General features: G+C 59.5%; 1 protein-coding gene across 2 annotated transcripts; it reads right to left on the reverse strand.

The window, feature by feature from the left end:
* Nucleotides 1-9,553: 9,553 nt before the first annotated feature.
* ESAM (endothelial cell adhesion molecule) lies at nucleotides 9,554-17,285 on the reverse strand. Of its 2 annotated transcripts, XM_035555835.1 has the most exons (7): nucleotides 17,202-17,247; nucleotides 12,115-12,272; nucleotides 11,407-11,620; nucleotides 11,175-11,330; nucleotides 10,821-10,943; nucleotides 10,586-10,724; nucleotides 9,926-10,259 (listed from the first exon to the last, which is right to left on the reverse strand). In XM_035555835.1, the coding sequence occupies exons 1-7, from the start codon at nucleotides 17,245-17,247 to the stop codon at nucleotides 9,926-9,928; spliced, it is 1,170 nt and encodes a 389-aa protein (XP_035411728.1). The 2 variants fall into 2 exon arrangements, with proteins under 2 accessions (XP_050571009.1, XP_035411728.1); XM_050715052.1 differs by having other exon boundaries at nucleotides 9,554-10,259; nucleotides 10,586-10,720; nucleotides 10,817-11,330; nucleotides 17,202-17,285.
* Between the last annotated feature and the right edge of the window lie 553 nt (nucleotides 17,286-17,838).

A 17,838-nucleotide genomic window follows, 5' to 3' on the forward strand; every position in this document is an offset into this window, starting at 1 on the left:
CCTGTCAGAGTACGCAGGGATGTGAGAAGGAAGGCCAACGCCCATTTGGAATTAGATCTGGCAAGGAATATCAAGGACGATAAGAAGGGCTTTTTCAAATACATCAGTAGAGAATGGAAGACTGGGGAAAATGTCAGCCTGCTGCTGAATGGGGCGAGTGCCCTGGTGACAAAGGATACGGAGAAGGCAGAGTTGCTGAATGCCTTTTTTGCTTCAGTATTTACTGCTAAGATCAGCCCTCAGGAATCTCAGACCCTGGAGACGAGAGAGGAAATCCGGAGAAAGGAGGACTTTCCCTTGGTCTAAGGGGGTCGGGTCAGAGATCATCTAAGCAAACTCGACATCCACAAAGCCACGAGCCCCGACGGAATGCACCCACAGGTGCTGAAGGAGCTGGCTGATGTTACTGTTACGCTACTCTCCATAACCTTTGAAAGGTCGTGAAGAACAGGAGAGGTGCCTGAGGACTGGAAGAAAGCCCGTGTTATCCCAGTCTTCAAAAAGGGCAAGAAAGAGGACCCAGGCAACTACAGGCCAGTCAGCCTCACCTTCATCCCTGGAAAGCTGATGGAGAATCTCGTCCTGGAGGTCATCTCCAACCATGTGGAGGATAAGAGGTGATCAGGAGTAGTCACCATGGATTCACCAAGGAGAAATCATGCATAACCAATCTGATAGCCTTCTATGATGAGATGACTAGCTGGGTAGATGAGGGGAGAGCGGTGGATGTGGTCTACCCTGACTTCAGCAAGGCTTTTGACACTGTTTCCCATAACATCCTCATAGATAAGCTCAGGAAGTGCAGCCTAGATGAGCAGTGAGGTGGATTGATAATTGGCTGGATGGCAGAGCTCAGAGGGTTGTGCTCAGTGGTGCGGAGTCTAGTTGGAGGCCTGTAGCTACCAGTGTCACCCAGGGGTCAGTAATGGGTCCAGTGTTGTCCAACTTATTCATGAACGACCTGGATGAGGGAACGGAGTGCGCCCTCAGCAAGTTTGCTGATGACACGAAGCTGGGAGGAGTGGCTGATACCCCAGAGGCTGTGCTGCCATTCAGAGGGACCTGGACGGGCTGTAGAGATGGGCTGGGAGGAACCTCATGAAGTTCAGCAAGGGCAAGTGCAGGGTCCTGCACCTAGGGAGGAATAATGCCAAGCACCAGTACAGGCTGGGGCTGACTTGCTGGAGAGCAGCTCTGCAGAGAGGGACCTGGGAGTCCTGGTGGACAGCAGGCTGACCGTGAGTCAGCAATGTGCCCTTGTGGCCAAGAAGGCCAACGGGATGCTGGGCTGCATTTGGAAGAGTGTTGCCAGCAAGTCAAGCAAGGTGATCCTCCCCCTCTGCTCAGCCCTGGTGAGGCCACACCTGGAGTGTTGTGTCCAGTTCTGGGCTCCCCAGTACCAGAGGGACACGGAGCTACCGGGCGAGTGAGAGCAGAGGACTGGAGCACCAGTATGAGGACGGGCTGAGAGAACTGGGCCAGGTTAGCCTGGAAAGAGACTGAGGTGAGACCTCGTTACCGTACGTACAAACGGCTGAGGGGAGGGGGGCCGGAGGACGGAGCCCGCCTCTTTTCTTGCCCCATGGCTCTGTGACGGGGACGGCCGCGTCCAGGCCAGGGGGGGGTGGGGTCCGCGCTCCGGGGCGGGGTCAGCGGGGACGTGGCCGGGCAGGCGTCGCTCCGCCCCTCCGCTGCCCGGTGCCACGCGGCCGTGGTTCGGCGGCCGCCTTCCCGCGCCGGGCGGCACCGGCGGGGCCTGGTCGGGCCCGGGGGGAGCGGAGAAAGGAGCGGGAGGCGGGGGGGGCTGAGACCGAAACCTGGGGGGCGGGGCCTGAGGGCCGGGGCTGGGGGCGGGGCCTGAGGGCCGGGCCCTCCCGCTCGCCCCGCCCACGCCGCCGACGCGCACGTCGGGCCCCGGGCGGCTTCTGCGCGGGCGCGGCGGGAGGAGGGGGGGGCGGCGCCGCGGGGAGGGGCCGCCGCCGGTTCGAGCCCCGGGGCCGCCCGCTCGGGGCCGTTCCGGGAGGGCCGGGCCAGCGGCCCCCGGCTCCGGCCCCGGCCCGCGGCTTCGAGGGGAGCCCGGCCTCCGGCCTCGCCTCTCCCCCGGAGAGCTCCGCCGCCGGGGGGGCCGAGGAGGACGAGGGCGCCGAGGCGGGGAGCGGGCGAGGAGGCGAGGAGCCCCCTCGGAGCACCCCATCGCCCGCCCGGGAGCGGGCTCCGAGTGCCCCCCGTAACGGGGACGCCTCCCTCGGGACCCAGCCCGAGCGATCGCCTCAGCCCCCGTTGGGAAACGTCCTAACCCAAAACGAGGAGCCACGATTGGAAAACCTGAATTTCCCTACCAGGTGGTCTCACAGGGCAGAAAATAATCTCCCACGCTGCCACCGAGGCACTTCCATAATAAGAATTTAATAAAATGCCGCAAATAATTCTCTCCCAAGGTCCCCACAGTTATTAGCAGCTCTCACCTGAGGTCTCTCCACATAAAGCTCAAATTTAGGAGCTTGTTTGAGTGCACCCTGCCCTTCCAGCATGACCGAAGGAGGGAGAAAATCTCTGTAAAGACGCGCGCCTTGAGATGATATTTAATGCTCTATATTTAGGCCCCTGCATCCCTGGAGGCTGTCAAAATTTAATACCGTCCCTGTGAGAAGGAGGGATGTGACATTGCTCCTCTTCCACCACCCCCCCACCACGAGTGGGGACGAGGTGCTGAGATGCCTTCCCAGCTCTGCCGCGATTTGGGGGGGGCCCCGGCACGATTCCTCCTGGACACGTTTGGGAAGCACCAGTGAAACCCAGCAAAAATCAAAATCCCTGGAAAAGGGGTGATGGGGGGCTGCTCGTTTCTGGAGGGTCTGCAGCCTCTTCCCCGCCCCCCTTCGCTCACTTCGGGGGGAAGCCGTGCCACCCCACAGAGCTGGCGGCGGGAGCTGCCATGTGCAGCCTGAGAAAAACAGGAAGGAGGGACGGGGACAGCTGGCGGGGACCCTGTGCGGGGCCAGTGCCAGCTGCTGCACGGTGACCCCGCAACGCCCCACCGACTGCCAGCCCTGGCAGAGCCCTGGCAGCTCCCCTTGCCGCTCCCCAAAGTGCTCGGTGCCGGTGCCAGAGTGTCCCCAAGTTCCAATGTGCCGTCCCCTGCAAGTGCGGCATGGTCACCCATCTCCATCCCCGCGCTGCATGGACATGAGTTTTTACCTCTGCATCCCGAGGTCATGTCTAGGAGATGCTGAGCGCCTGGAAAGCATCACCCAGGGCGGGTGGTTTTCAGGGGGCCCCCACCATGAGCAACGGCCCTGGTAGGAAAATGCACAGGCTGGCTCAGGCTCAAAACACTGCTAATGATTAGAAATGTTCTGGCATTTTGCGTCCCTCCTCCGCAGCCTGCGGGATTTGCGGCGCTAAGAGGCTCTGCCAGGACTGGGGGGCTGCGGATGGAGCGGGTTTTGGGGGGGACCTGGGGCAAAGCTCCCCCCAAACTGTGGAATTTTTCAGGTTTTGCATGTAACTGGATGATGCTCCCAACGTTTTGCACAGTGATTTTGGGGGGGCCTTCCCACTAGCACAGATTTTCCTGGAGCCATCCCCGTGATGCATAGATCACCCCGGCTTCGCTCAGCTCCCCAAGAAATGCCTCGTCTTGCTTTGCTGGAGCAGGCAGCCGTGAGCCAGCGATCAATCTGGAGGCTCTAAAAAGGGAAGGGGGATTGGTTTCCCATCTAAAAGCGCCGTCTGAGCAGTGCAGCCTTTGTCTTGAAGCTGGAGCAGGCTTTTGGGAGCAGATCGGTGCTGGGAGCGCAGCTATTTTTTCCCCTCGCTGGTGGGAAGAGGTGGCATTTGCAGCAACTCGAAACTGGCTCAGGGAGAGCGGGTGCGAGCGGCTCGCAGGGATTCAAGGGATGCTCGACCAGCACCCTGCTCCCCTGTGTGCTGCCTTGGCTGATGCGCCCTGGGGGGGCGGTAGCTGTGGATCCCTCCCACCCCCTCTTGGGCCCTGGAGTGGGATGGGGATGTTGGGATGGGGATGGGATGAGGGACGGGGAGGGGGACAGGGACAAAGACAATGAGGGAAATGAGGATGGGGATGGGGAGGGGGACAGGAACAGGGATGGTGATAGGGACAGGGATGGGGATGGGGACAGGGATCAAGCTGATGGGGACAGGGATAACGATGGTGTTAAGGCTGGGGACGGGGACATAGGTGGGGATGATGAGGGGAATGATGGCAGGGATTGGGAATGGGGACGGGGGTGGGAATGGGGACATGGATACAGGGGGGGGATGGGGACAGCAACGGAGATGGGGATGGTGGCAGTAGCAGCAGTGGGGACTGTGACAGTGACAGGAATGGGGACAGTGATGACAATGGGTCAGGGATGATGACCACCTTGATGGTGAACAAGGGTACTGGTGATGCCATCAAAGAGGCAGGTCGGTGCCACCAGCCCCCCAAGCTGGTGCAGCCCCACAAGCCAGCCTGCCCGGGGGTCCCTGTCCATGCTGGGGGGTGGAGGGGGGGGGGGGGGGGCTCAGCGTGTTTTGGGGGCTGGTTGGAGCGAGCACCAGTGCACGGAGCCCACAGGCGAGTCGTGTGGTTGCTTAGCAACCCCAAAATGGATTCGAGGCATGTGAGGTGGGTGATGCAGGGGGCTGCGGGGCTGCACCCCCTGAGGTGCCCTGTGGGTCCCCCATCTCGGTGTCATCTGAGGGGTCTGCACACTGCCCCCAAGGGCTGGGAAAATGGCTGGGCTCAGACGTTTTGATGGAAAACATCCCAAACTTGGGGAGCGGATGCTGCTGCAGGCATGCCCCGCGTGCCTACCCGGCCTCACCATCTTCATCCTTGGCCCTCCTTCGGGTTTGAGCTCTAAGTAGGTCAGAGCTGGTGCGGGAAGGTTTCCCTCTGCTCCCACAAAAGCAAACCTGGGGGCAAACCCCCAGTGTGGGAGCTAAGTATCACCCCCCAAACAGTCGCATCACCCCTACTTGCTGCAAGTTCATCCATGTGCGCATGACCCCGGTGCAACCCCTTCCCCAAATCAGCACAAATTCAGGCACAACCCTAATAAATCAGCTCCGCTGAGCACAAAGCACAGCCCCCTGCCCTATTACGAGCCCCAAAGCCCCGTGCCATAAGCACAGAGCCTGTCCCATTAAATATTTGATAGCATCCTCTGTGCTGCTGGATTTATATTGCATGAAGCCCCCACGCAGGCTGACGGCTCCTTTAAGCATTAGGAGGGAGTTGGAGGCGAGGGGAGTTGCTGCAAGAGAAATTGGAGGAGGCAGAGAGAGAGAGAGAGAGAGAGAGAGAAGGGGGAAAAAAAAATTAAAAAACTAAAGCCCAAGCCTGGCAGGAGCAGCAGTGCTGGCGGGGAGGTGGGCTGATAGGCTCGCCCCGAGGAAGCGCATTACGTAGGCAAGCAGCTCTGCTCAACTTGCCACCTGCGCCGGGAGAGCGAGCCCCTGCGTGAGCCCCTCACCACCATGGACTGCTGCAACGTATGTACCTCGCGCCCTCCGGCTTTCTGGGTTTAATTACTTTTTTTTTTTTTTTCCCCGCTCCTGTTTTCGTGCAGGGCACGGTGGCAGGGATGTGGGGTTGCGGGGGGGGGGGGTTGTGCTGTTGTGGGGGGGCGATGCTGCAGGAGTGTGGGTGCAGCACCCAGGAGCCAAACCAACTCCATTCCCTCCCCAAGATCTGCTGCAAAGCCTTGCACCCCAAGATCCCTGCTGCTCCCATGGGTGCTGCCGGGGCTTGGAGGAAAGCACCCCAAATATCCCTTTTCCAGCCAGTTTTGCACGGCATCCCAATGGTGCAGGGCAGGAAACCCCCCTTTCCCCAGACCCAGCGGGCAGATGCCTCTTTCTGCTCTTCTCCAGCGTTATGTCCCCCCAAAAGCCTCCCCAGGAGGCAGTGAAGGTTTCTTACAGTCAAGGGAGAAGCTGGTGCTTCCCCCCGCTCACAGAGGGGATCGCAGCGCTGCACCCTCCAGCCTCACCCCGGGGTGAGCCCCCACTGCCACCCAGCCACCAAACAGCTCAGAGCGCGGATCTAGCAGAATGAACATATGGTTTTTCCCCTTTTCATCCCCTCTTTTTTTTTTTTTTTAATTTTCCTGCCTTTCCCCCCTTTTCTCTCCTTTTTCTTTTTTCTTTTCTTCTTTTTTTTTAACCCTCTTGCCCCAGCTGGCATTACAGCGCTTCTGGCTGCATCTGGGGTGGCAAAGCCCACCCTGGATATGGGATTTCCCCTGACAAAGCCCACCCTGGATATAGGATTTCCCTGTGGATATACAAATCCCCCACCACCCCCACCCCTCCACACCCTGGATATAGGATTTCCCCTGTGGGTATAGGATTTCCACCCTGCCTATAACATTTCCACCCTGACTATCACATTTCCACCCTGGACCTGCCACTTAAGCTCCTGTCCCCCTTTCCATCAGTTCAACAAACCTCAGCACCTCCCGTGCCACTTTGCAGTGACATTGTGTCGCCTCTAAGGCAGCGCAGGGCTTTAGTGTCCCATGCATCCCCAGTGCTCCCACAGAGCCCTTGTGAGAAAAGGAACAGCCACACACACAGCCAGGGTGCACGCTTTTGCATGAATCAGTCCTGGGCGCTTTCTCTTGTGGGCGGGATGAGCCACGGCTGCCATCCCCCCCAGCCCAAACATGCAGTTTGCAAAGAACCTGAAAAAAAAACTCTTCAAAAAGTCCTTTAAAGCAAAGAGGGGTGGTGATGTGAAGGACGCAGTGGGGTGCCCAATGCCAGCTCCCTCTGGTCCCATCTGTGTGCTCCCCCCCCCCCCACCCCAGTTTTTCACCTGTTTCCACTGCTCAGCAGTGATAACTTTAATGGGGTTTGAGCACTCCAACTGCAGTGGCAGGAGGGGACTGGGCTGCAGGGCGTTATATGGGGGCCATTGCACAAGGAGGCATGCTTTGGGGTCAGGATGCAACGCACAGGTTGTGCATTTTCAACAGAGTGTAAATGTAATTATTTCCCCCCCACCACTCCTTCCCAATTTTCCCATTGATTTTCTGCATTTTGCAGCACTTTCGGTTAAAAAGACTTGGGCAGTCAGCGGGAGCAAAGCAGGGTGAAAGTGATGACCCCCAAAACCTCCCTCTGTTCCCCTGGATGGCCCCTCCTGGTATCCAAGTACTCAGGGGACCAGGATCTGGCCCTGGCAGTGCAGTGGGTCTGGATGGTGTTTGCAGCAGGGTGGTACTGGAGAGTGGCTATGGGAAAGAGCAGGGTTAAAGCATCTTTCTGACACTGTAGCCATGCTCCGTTGTTTGCATGCACCATGAATCCCCTGAGGACCTTGATTTTTTTTTAGCAAAAGACCAGGTTTAGGAGCTCCTGGCATGGGGCAAAGCAGGGTCCCCCACCCCGTAACTGCCCCCTCACTGCCAGCAGGAGGGAGCCTGCACGAAGCTGGACGAGGACATCCTGGACATCCCCCTGGACGACCCCGACGCCAACGCGGCGGCGGCCAAGATCCAGGCCAGCTTTCGTGGCCACATGACCCGCAAGAAGATCAAGGGGGGGGAGATGGACCGGAAAACCAAGGATGCTGAGTGCGCCAACAGCACCCGCGGTGGAGACCTCCGCAATGGTGACTAGGTACCCCCTAATGTCCCTTTCTCTTAAAGCAGGGATTCTTCGAGTAGCCTTCCCCATCCCAGCTCCTGCTGGACCACTTGGGCTGGAGAAGGGTTTTTCTTATTCCAGGAGTCAAAAAGCAAGCAGGAGGCGTTCAGGCAGCCCTGCCTTGCCCTAATTTTGCGGGCGCGCCGTAGTAGTTAGCATAGGAACGGCGGGGAAGGCAAAGCCCTAGATTTGAATTGAATTTCTCCCTTAGCAACACCACCCCAAACGCCTCGCCTCAGCACATGCTATTTTTAAAAGCCTGTGTCACAGTCTCCTGGCAGGAAAAGGGAAATTTAAAAGCGCCCACGGCACCGGGGCTGTGGGGCTGGGGGTGCTGGGGGCGCCGGGGGTGCAGGGAACAGTCCCAACCCCAGACACTGCTTTGGGGTTGGCAGCTGTGCCATCCTACTGCTGCCCCAGCTCCGTGCAGGGCACTGGAGTGCAGATGCAGCTGGGATGCAGTGGGGCTGTAGCAGGGATGCAATTGGAATTCAATGACAGTGCAGTAGGGCATGGACTTGGGATGCGATGGGCATGTGGTGGGGATGCAATGGAACTGCAGTGAAAATTCAGTGAGGATGCAGCAGGGATGCAGCTGCCAATTGCCGGTGCTGCAAAGCTCGTTAAGGCCACAAGGCTCATTAGGGCTGCCTCTCTGGGTCGCCTGAGCAGGGTCTCTTCCTGTGTCGGCTCCAGCCCACAGTGAGCAGGGTTCAGCTCCCACTCCCCACTGAGGTCCTCGGAAAAGAGGTGCCCAGGCTGGGTGTCTCTGCCCCCCAGACCCAAAGGTCACCCCAGTGCCCCAGCTGCCTGGACAGGGCAGGGGACGGGCAGGGGACAGGCAGGAGCAGGGGCAGTGGAGGACAGGGAGACGTTGCAAGGACAGGGTGCAGGCAGGGCATGGAGGAGGTGCAGGATGCAGCAGCTGGGTGCAGGAGCAGGGCTTGAGCAGGGTGCAGGTGCAGGCAGGGCCATGCATGCAGTCTGACTGCTCTGCTCTCTTCTTGCTTGCAGGGCCCACCGGAGCCACCCTGCCGAGCCCCCTCAGTCGCCAAGGCACAGGAGCCCCCGCTTTGCCCTGACCCCGCATGCATCCCCTGGGCCCCCGCAGCCGGGCCCCCCCCTCGCCCCCGCCCCAATAAAGGTCCCTGCCGGAGGCCGGGCTGTCCTTGCCACCATGGGGACATCACGGCGCCGGGAGAGACGTCACCCGACGGGGGGAGTGAGGTCACGGTGGTGGAGCTGCAACAGCTGCGGGTGGGTGGGGTGGGGTAACCGGTAGAACCACGATGTCTGGTGTGAGGTCACACCTGCACGTGTGACGTCACTGGCAAGCACGCAATGTGTGACGTCATGCAGGCACGTGTGACATCACTGGTGGACATGTGATGGCTGGCATGATGTCACACAAGCGTGCGTGGCACCCCTGGGGGATGAGAGCTAGCTCTGGTGATCCTCTGCAGCCCTCGGTGGGCGGTGTGACATCACCACGGGACACGTGGTGGCTGGAGTGACATCATACAAGTGTGTCTGACGTCACGACTGGATGTATGATGATGGGTGTGACATCACGCAGGCATGTGTGACATCTCTGATGGACCTGTGACAGCCAGCCTGAGGTCACACAGGCAAGAGTTGAACGCTGTGACGCCACACGCCCCCCCATGACATCACACCACCGGCCATGGCAGGTGTGATGCGGCCATGGCAGGCTGTGACATCACAGCGAGGGACAGCGGGGCAAGTGGTGCACCAACACACACCGTCAGCATGACCCTGAAGGCCCTGGCTGCCTGGTGTGACGTTACACAGGCATGTGACATCGCACACTCATTGCGGCTTCACCCTGAGGGACGTGGGGCCAACAACCCACCGCATCCTCACAAAATCAGCCCAAAGCATTTTAATCAAAAAAAAAAAAAAATTAAAAAAAGTGCTCCTCCCACCTCCCCTCATGGCTACCTCCAACCCCCACCCCCAACACTTTTAATGTTCGTTTATGAAAAATGCCCCGTTTCCACGGATACGTAAAAAAAAAAGAGGACCCCTCCTCCAGTTGGGGCTGTTTCGGGGTGCTGGCATCGGCGGGGAGTCTCGGGCCACCAAAACCCGGAGCGCGGGCACCTCCCACACCCATTAAACAACCGCAGGACAAGTCCAGCTGCTCCAGGCATCTTTTCAAAAAAAAAAAAAAAAGTGGAAAAAAGCCCCCAAAAGTGGGCAGGGTGAGACGTCAGAGGGGGACATCCCATTATTCGGGGGGTCACACCAAGGAGCCAGCCCGGCTCTGCGCTGGCACCATGACAGGGATGGCGCCTGCCCGTGTCAGGCTGGAGGGGGGCAGCCCCCCCGGGGGGCCAGGGGCTTGCGGGGGGTGCCAGGGGGCCCCGTTGGTGGGGGGGGGACGTCCCCCAGCCCGGGGGGGTCCCCGGTAGCTGCCGGCAGCTGTGAGGACAGAGGCAGTGTCGGAGGGGGGTGAGGCCCCGTAGGGTCTGTCCCGGGCACCCGCAACGGAAGACAAGGTGCTGGTCTTGGAGATGGCATCTGCGGGGGGGGTCCGTGTCCAGGAGGGGGTTTTGGGGGCCACGGCGTCTTCCCTGTGGACAGGGGAGAGAATGGCAACACCTGCTGGAAATCTGGCTGCTCCCCGCCACGAACTCCACCAAATCACCTGTATTTTTGGCTGACACCCCCCCAGCCCCCAAAGCAACAGAAGAGCTCAGCCCTGATGAGCTGCAGGAGCCCCCCCACGTAGGGGACAGAAAGAGGGATTCACCCAGTAGGGAGGGGGAACAGAGGTGGAAAATATCCTCATTAACTCTGAAATCTAATGATGACCAGAAATCTCCTCCCCTCATTAATTCCGAGACGTAGCAATAACTTGCTGAACCTCTGTCCCGGGGTGGGGGGGGGCTACCCTCACTTGATCTCGTTGGCTGCCTCCTCCTGGCCGTCACGTTTCTTCCTCCGGTAGCTGACAAGCCGGCGGGCAAAGAAGGCGACGGTAGCTAGAGCGCCCAGGGAACCCAGCACGGCACCGGCGATGATGGCCCCCTCGCTGGCTGCGGGGAGAGAGGTGGCAGGGGCAGTTTTGCCTCTCCCTCACCTCGCTGCGAGGACCAGGCCCCCGGTCCCCAGCCCTGCGGACACGTACTCACTTGAGTGCACCTCCAGGATGATGCTGCACTCAGCCGACCCCGCTTGGTTCTCAGCCACACACACGTAGAGGCCCGACATGTCCAGCGAGAGGTTCGTCAGCTTGAGGGTGCCCCTAGCCCGGTCTGCAGGGGAGGAATTGGGGTGCTGCCCCATGGCTACCCCCCTGCCCCACACCCACCTCGGTATGGCAGGGATAGCAGGGGGCAAGGTTAAGGGGATGCTCACCCTCCTCCCCCCTTCGCACAGCAAGGCTGGGAGCAGGCAGAGCTCAGGGGACGAGACCCCAGCCCCTCCACCTCTCCCTCTCCTCCAAAGCTTCCCAGGACTTCCCCCCACCCCCAGCCCCACCTTACCCTGGGCAGGGGGGAAGAAGACCTGCAGGGTGGGCGCCGTGCGCTGCCACTGGTAGGCGGGCGAGGGCTTGCCCTTCTCGGAGGCACAGCTCAGCGTCACGTTGGCCCCCACCGTGGGGCTGCCCCGCAGCCGGCAGGCGGGGGGGGCTGGCGGCACTGCGGGCACCACATTAGTCCCAGCCCCGGGGACACGGAGGGGCACAGGGGACCGGGGCGCCCTGCAGGCCCTTACCCAGCACCGTGAGGTTGATGACGGCCACGTTCTTGCCCGTGCTGGTGGCATCATCCACCACGTTGACAGTGCACATGTACTGGCCCGAGTCACGCTCCCGTGTGGCATTGATGAAAACTGAGATGTTGTGGGTGAGGACAGGGTACAGGAACCCCACGCGGGGCTTCAGCTCTGTCTCCTCCACCTTCACCACCCCATCCAGGTATGTCAGGATCTGCGCAGAGAAAACGCCTGCTCGGACAAGTCCGGATGGCACTGCAGGAGGTGAAACCCCTCCAAACCCCACATTTTTGGGGAGCAGCAGCAGTCACGTGAGCTACCTCCATCCTCACCCACCCTGAGCATCCACAGCATGGGAACCAAGGGCACATCCCCACCACGGGCACCATGAGCACCCTACCACCATAGGCACCTCCTTACCACGGGCACCGTAGGCACCTCCCCATTGTGGGCACCAGGAGCATCCTGCCACCATAGGAACCTCCCCATCAGGGGCACCCCAAGCATCTCTCCATCATGGGCAACCCCCCAGCATGGGCATCCCTCCCAGTGGGCTCCACGACCATGGTGGGTACCATGGACATCTCTCCATTGTGGGCACCTCCCCACCGTGGGCACCCCCCCCGCATTGTGGGCAACACGAGCATCCCCCATGTTGAAGGCACCACAGGCACCTCCCCACTCTGCCCCCCCCCCCCCCCCAGTCACCTGGAAGGGGTCAGCATCAGCCTTATCCAGCAGCCAGGTGACATAGGGCTTTTTCTGCGAGCGGCTGGTGTACCAGGCAGGCAGCACCACTCCCTGCCCCTCCACGGAGAAGACGGAGCCTGTCCCCACGTGCACCTCCAGCACAGCCGAGCAGACACCTGCCCAGCAGGAAAACGGGACGTGACTCAACCCCAGGTGCCAGTTTTACCAAAAAAAAAAAAAAAGAAAAGGAAAAAAAAATAACAACCCCACCAATTGTTAGAAAAACACCCTGTTCCAAAGAAAAGAAAAGACAAAGCATGTTATCGCCTGGAGGCTGGGCCAGGAGGAAATTTTTCCTCCTTCCCTGCCACGGGAAGGGCTTTCCGGCCAGCCAGAGGATGCAGGACAATGCCTTCCCCTCCCACGGCCACTTCCCCCCACTAAACGAGCATGGGAAAGCCTCTGCCCCAGGCTGCCGGGTGCATCAGGGATAAATCCCCAAGCTCCCCAATCGCTTTTGGAGAAGCCCACAGGATGCCACGCAGCCCTGGGGCTGGAGCTACCTCCTGCCCCTGGGCGATTTCACTTTTTATGGGGGACACCCATATAGCACCTGCTTCAGTGCAGGCACCCAGCCAGCACCCCCGCATCATTTTGCACCCTCCCAGGTCCTTTGCCACCCCCACAAGTGCTAAACCAGGATAATTGCTGTGTGGCCTCCTGTGCCCCCCCCCCCCCCGCAACGTCATCCCACGGGGCTGTGAGGGTGTCAATGCCCCCACCATCAATTCCCTCAAAAATAAAGTCAGGAGCAGGGAGGGATCAGAGTGGGTGCCACAGGTCAGGGAAGGGGGGTGCCTGGCTTGCGGGGGGTGGGATTATTTCCCAGCTTTGCTCTGAAAAGGATCAGCTGGAAAATAATCTGCTCAGGCGAGGTCAGGTGCCCGGAAAGGGTTTGCATCGGGTTCCCTCCAGGGCTGAGAATTAAATGCCGTGGGTGACCCCAGCACGGCTGCCCCATCCCCACATCGCTGGCTGTCCCCATCCCATTGTCCTCACCCCGAAAAAATGGGGGGGTGAGGGGCTTTGCTGCTCCATCACAGCCAGGCATCGCAGCCTGGGGGGGGATTTGGGGCAAATTTTGCAGCAAAAAGGAGAAAAGGAGCTAACAGGGGGATTTGGGCATCAGTGCACAGCTTGGATGGGTTTAACCCTCAAATTAACTCACACCCAAGCACAGCCCCCACTCTCACAGCCCCCTTTCTCTCCCTCCCCCCCCCCCCCCAACACACACACAAACTTCTCCAGGATTTTTTTTCCAGGGCGGGAAGATGAAAACAAGGCGCCTGGGGGTATTTTTAGCCTCCTGCATGCATCCGCTCTTCCCCCAGCAAGGCTTCGGCGCAGCTTCCCGACGGCGCCTTGCGGCCCCAGGCAGGAAGCCCTGCGCCAGCTGATAACACAGGCTCCCCCCGCAAATTCAAAGTCCTAACACACACACACACACACACACACACACCGGTCCCCTCCTTGGGCCGGTTTGGCCAAGGAAAGGCAGGAGAAATCAGCCCTGGCTGGGCGAGGGCGGACACCTCAGAGCTTAAAAATAGCTAAACCCAACCTAAGAACATAAAACCTTAAGTCCTACCCAGGGGGGAAAACATGGTGGAGACAGCAGCGCAGGTCACTCGAATGCAAGTAGCATCACAAAAACAAAAAATTAAATTAAATTAAATTAAAAGAAGTTAAAATAAAATACAGAGGATGGTTCATTAACTACTCAGATGAGCCCAAGCCGCACAAGTGGTTTTGCATTTTTCATTTAAGGTCGGAAATGGGAAGCCGAAGGGTCACAGCAGGTTGGGAGTGAAAAGCAGTGATTTGGAAACCAATCACCTCCAACATCTGCACTCTTCACCCCATGAAAATTCGGGATTTTCAGCCCATCAGCATCTTTATGGCCCAGGTAAAGCACAGCGAAAGCCGTGCACGACAGGCAAAGTTAAGGTAGAAAGCCAAGTTCTTGGAGCTGAGCAGCAGCTGGGCACCAACATTGGCTCAAGAGGGAGTGAAGAGCAAGATGCTCTTGGCACCGGCCACAGGCTTCCCATCAATTTTGCCTCAAGATAAAGCCCTGAAATCTTTCCAAGATCAGAGACAGCAACAAATACATATATCATTACTCACAGGGTCACCATGGCCATGAGCAAACACTTCTGCACCGAGCTCCTATGTCATTGAGTTGTTATTTCAAATGAGGGCTGCAGGACCAGCCTGAAGTTGTCCCAGTGTAGCCAGCCCAAGCCATGTTTTCCCAGTCCCACTGGGAATCAGTGGCGAAGCACAGCAGACGCCTTTTTCCAGTGGTTCTATCCCTCCCTGTTGCCGGTTAGTACCCATGCACGTGGAAATGTCTAAAACACAGCAAATCCACCAGCGCTTACCCCAGACCAAGCTCCCTTTGCTGTTACGAGCATGCATTAACGCTGAAACCTAGTGACAACCAATTCGATAGCGATCTGTGGCCGCAGCATTGCTCTGTCATCCTTCAGCAATGCAGATCTGAGATCGCAGCTCCATCATCACCCCCAGCATGCTGGGGAGAAGCGACGCTATCATCAAAGCACAAATGTTGTCTTTCTGGAGGATACTTGCTTCCAAAATCACCTTTTTTTTTTTTTTTTTTTCCTTGGAGAACTGACCCACAGCCCCTCATGCAGGAGGAATCGCCCCAAAAGGTGCTGGAAGAGCAGGTGCTTGAGCTCAGGCCAGGGATGCAGCACCAGTGGTCAGCTCCCTGGCGACCAGGACCAAACCCTTTGGCGCACGGGTGCTGCCGCTGGCATCAGCTCCAGATTTAGCCACCTCGCCGCTGCAAATCCTCTAATGCTTTAAACAGATAGAAAAAATTAAGCTGCTCGGGGTGTGCATATGCATATCGGCATGGGTGCCTGGGGCGCTCGCCTGCTGCCGTCCCTGGGGGCCATCCGGCTGCTGTTTGGGATGAAAAACTCAGGTTTTTATCCAACTGCCCTGAGCTAAGCACCTGCCTGGGGAGGGCTTCCCTCTGCTTGAGCCCATCTGCCAGTTTTTTTCCTTCAGAAAAAGCCTTTAAATCCCTGCACACCTCTAGCAGTGATTGCGCAACCTCATTGACAAACTGCAGCACCTGTATAAAACACTGAGCTGCCCTCTCCCCCTCCCCCCCCCCCACCCCACCGGCTAAATCCTACCATTTCAGCCCAAAATGCTGCCTCCCACATTAAAATGCCCCCCTTCCCATCCCCCCCCAAATCCTCTTGCGAAAAGCATCCTCCCCAAAACCGCAGCGCCCAGCCGGACCCTATAAGCTATTAACCACTTGGGAATTAATGGGCTGAAGACGGATTGCGTTTGATGCCCTCACTCTATAGGATTAAGGCAATCTGGCCATGTGAAACCGAGAGAGAAATTAAACCGAGAGACGACGGCTTGGGTTTAATATGCTCGGCTCGTGCTTCTCCAGAGCGGAAACGGTGGCCGAGCAGGAATCTGACTGGAAAAACGGCCCCTAAGAGCCTTGGAGAAAGGTCAAGAGACCGCCTTGCGTGGCCCTTCAAGGAAACGAGCCTGCACCCACCCAGCCGTGGGGTTTTCTTCCCTCCCTCAGCTCCGGACTATTTATAAATGGGCCGATAGGAGCTGCTGGTCCGCGGAACGGCGCCCGTTGGGAAAATCCACAGCGGCTTTTCTCACGACCCAGGGGCAGAAAGTGCTGTATCCTCTGGAGAGCCAAAATCAGGAAAAAAATGCGACTTTGCTATAGATAGACACGGGCAGCCAGCTTTAACCCCCGCCATGCCCAGCCCCAAATTTCACTGCTCAGCCGGCGACGCGGGGACAAGGAAGAAGCAATGGGGCCACCAAGCATCATCCCTCGTTTTTCTTTCTTCTTTCCCATCTTTCTCCCATCACTAGTTTTGCTGTGATCCCATGTGGACCCCATAGAGTAGGATGGGATGTTTGAAAGCATCTGAACCCACCAATTTGGTGCCCAAACATCTTTTCACCGCATTTCTATGCTATGGGGTAATTTGGGTCTTGTAGCATCATGTCCCAAGACTTCGGCACGACTTCGTCCAGGCAACCTGGCACGACCCCATGCAAATTTACGTTGTAGACAACAAAGCAGCTCATCCCAGCACCCTTTAATGGCTTTTTAATGGAAAAAAAATCAAAATAAAAAGGAAAAAAAAAAGAAAAACAGCTGTCTCCTGGGACCGGGCACCCCTAGACAGTGTCCCGCCATGGAGGAAATGCCACCCAAGCACGCCGCGCCACTGCCATTGTTTTGGGGGCCATTTCCTTTGCCAGCAACTCAAAGGGCTGTTTCCCTTTGAAGCACACCCAGCACTTCCAACCTTTCCCTTAAGATCACAAAAAGGGATGGAAATGGATGGGGGGGGAGGGAAGGAGGAAAAAAGCCCCTAGACAGAGAGGGGTTGAGACCCTCTCCACTTAGCATGGCCAGGCCAGCTTGGAGGCATCGGTAAACAAGGGGGGAGGCGGCAGGTTTTATCATGGGAAAAAAATAAATTGATTTTTTCTGCTCAGCGCTGTGCAGGAGAGCAAGTTGTCAGCAGGGAAGGGGAGAGCGGGCCAGGAGCACATCCACATCGCCGCGCCCTGGTCCCGTCGGGGTGATTCGGGTCCGGGGCTTTGGGGGTGCCGCTCCATCCCCGGGGGCGCAGCGGGGTTCTGCACCGCCCCGGGGTAACTCCGCGGCCCCGTTTGCTTTCCCCGCCTCGGAGCGCCCGAGGAGCGGCAGCTGCCTCTGGCAGGGGATCGGGAACACGGAGAGGAGCCGGGGGGTGCCCCTGGGGCTCCCCCCGTCGGTCCCCGCTTCCCTCCCGCCCCGCAGGTCCCACCGGCCGCCCCCCCCGCCCTCCCCGCGCCCTGCCCGGTGCCCCCCCCCCCGGTACCCCCGCGCCGTGCCCGGTGCCCCCCGCTTCCCACCTAGTCCCACCGGTATCCCCCCCCTCACCCCCCCCCGGCGTCCCCAGCCCCCGGGAGCCCTGCCGGGTGCCCCCCCAGCTCCCCGCCCGGTGCCGTGCCGCGGCGCTCACCCAGCAGCGCAGCCAGAGCCAGCGCGCCCGGCGGCAGCGCGCCCATGGCCGGAGCCGGAGCCGCAGCAGGTGCCGGGGCCGCGCCGGGGCGGGGGGGCGGGGGGGGGGCCGGGAGGAGGGGGGGGGGGTCTGGGTCTGGGGGGAGTGGGCGGGGCCCAGGTGGGGCCGCCCCGCAGGTGGGGGCGGGGCTCGGCGGCGGGGGGCGGGGCTCGGCGGCGGGGGGCGGGGCTCTTCTCCCCAGCCACACCCCGGGGGTCCAAACCACCTCCCCCCGCCCGCCCCCCCCCCCCCCATTCCGGCCAATCACGGCTATTTGTTAATTAGTAGGGTTATTAATAATTAATTAGGATATTACGGCCGGGGGGGGGCGGCGTTGCTTGTCACCTCCCCAGGGGTCACGCGCGCCGCTGCTCCCCTGGGGACCCCAGGGCCCCGCAGGGCTCTTCCTCCTCCCAGCGGCCCCCGACCAGCCGCGTTCCTCCTCAGAAAGCCCTGAAAAGCCTCGCTCAAAACCAGACCGAACAGAGCAGGCGGGGACGTTCTGACCCTCCGGCTGGAAGCGGCCCCGGCTCGCTGCAAGCCCCCGAGCTGCGTGGCCTGGGCCTGCCTGCGGCTGGGGCGAGGAGCGGGGACGGGG

Source organism: Cygnus atratus, chromosome 22 (assembly GCF_013377495.2).
Source record: "Cygnus atratus isolate AKBS03 ecotype Queensland, Australia chromosome 22, CAtr_DNAZoo_HiC_assembly, whole genome shotgun sequence".
In the NCBI taxonomy this organism is placed as follows: Eukaryota; Metazoa; Chordata; class Aves; order Anseriformes; family Anatidae; genus Cygnus; species Cygnus atratus.

Excerpts from the sequence above, each read along its gene's own strand:
- ESAM (XM_050715052.1), bottom strand. The coding sequence starts at position 17,247 with ATGGGCGCGCTGCCGCCGGGCGCGCTGGCTCTGGCTGCGCTGCTGG. Across the intron at positions 11,621-12,114 it reads CTGATGCTGACCCCTTCCAG|ATCCTGACATACCTGGATGG; the intron begins GTGACTGGGGGG and ends TTCTCTGCGCAG. Across the intron at positions 10,721-10,816 it reads CTGGAGGTGCACTCAAGTGA|CGAGGGGGCCATCATCGCCG; the intron begins GTACGTGTCCGC and ends CCCCGCAGCCAG.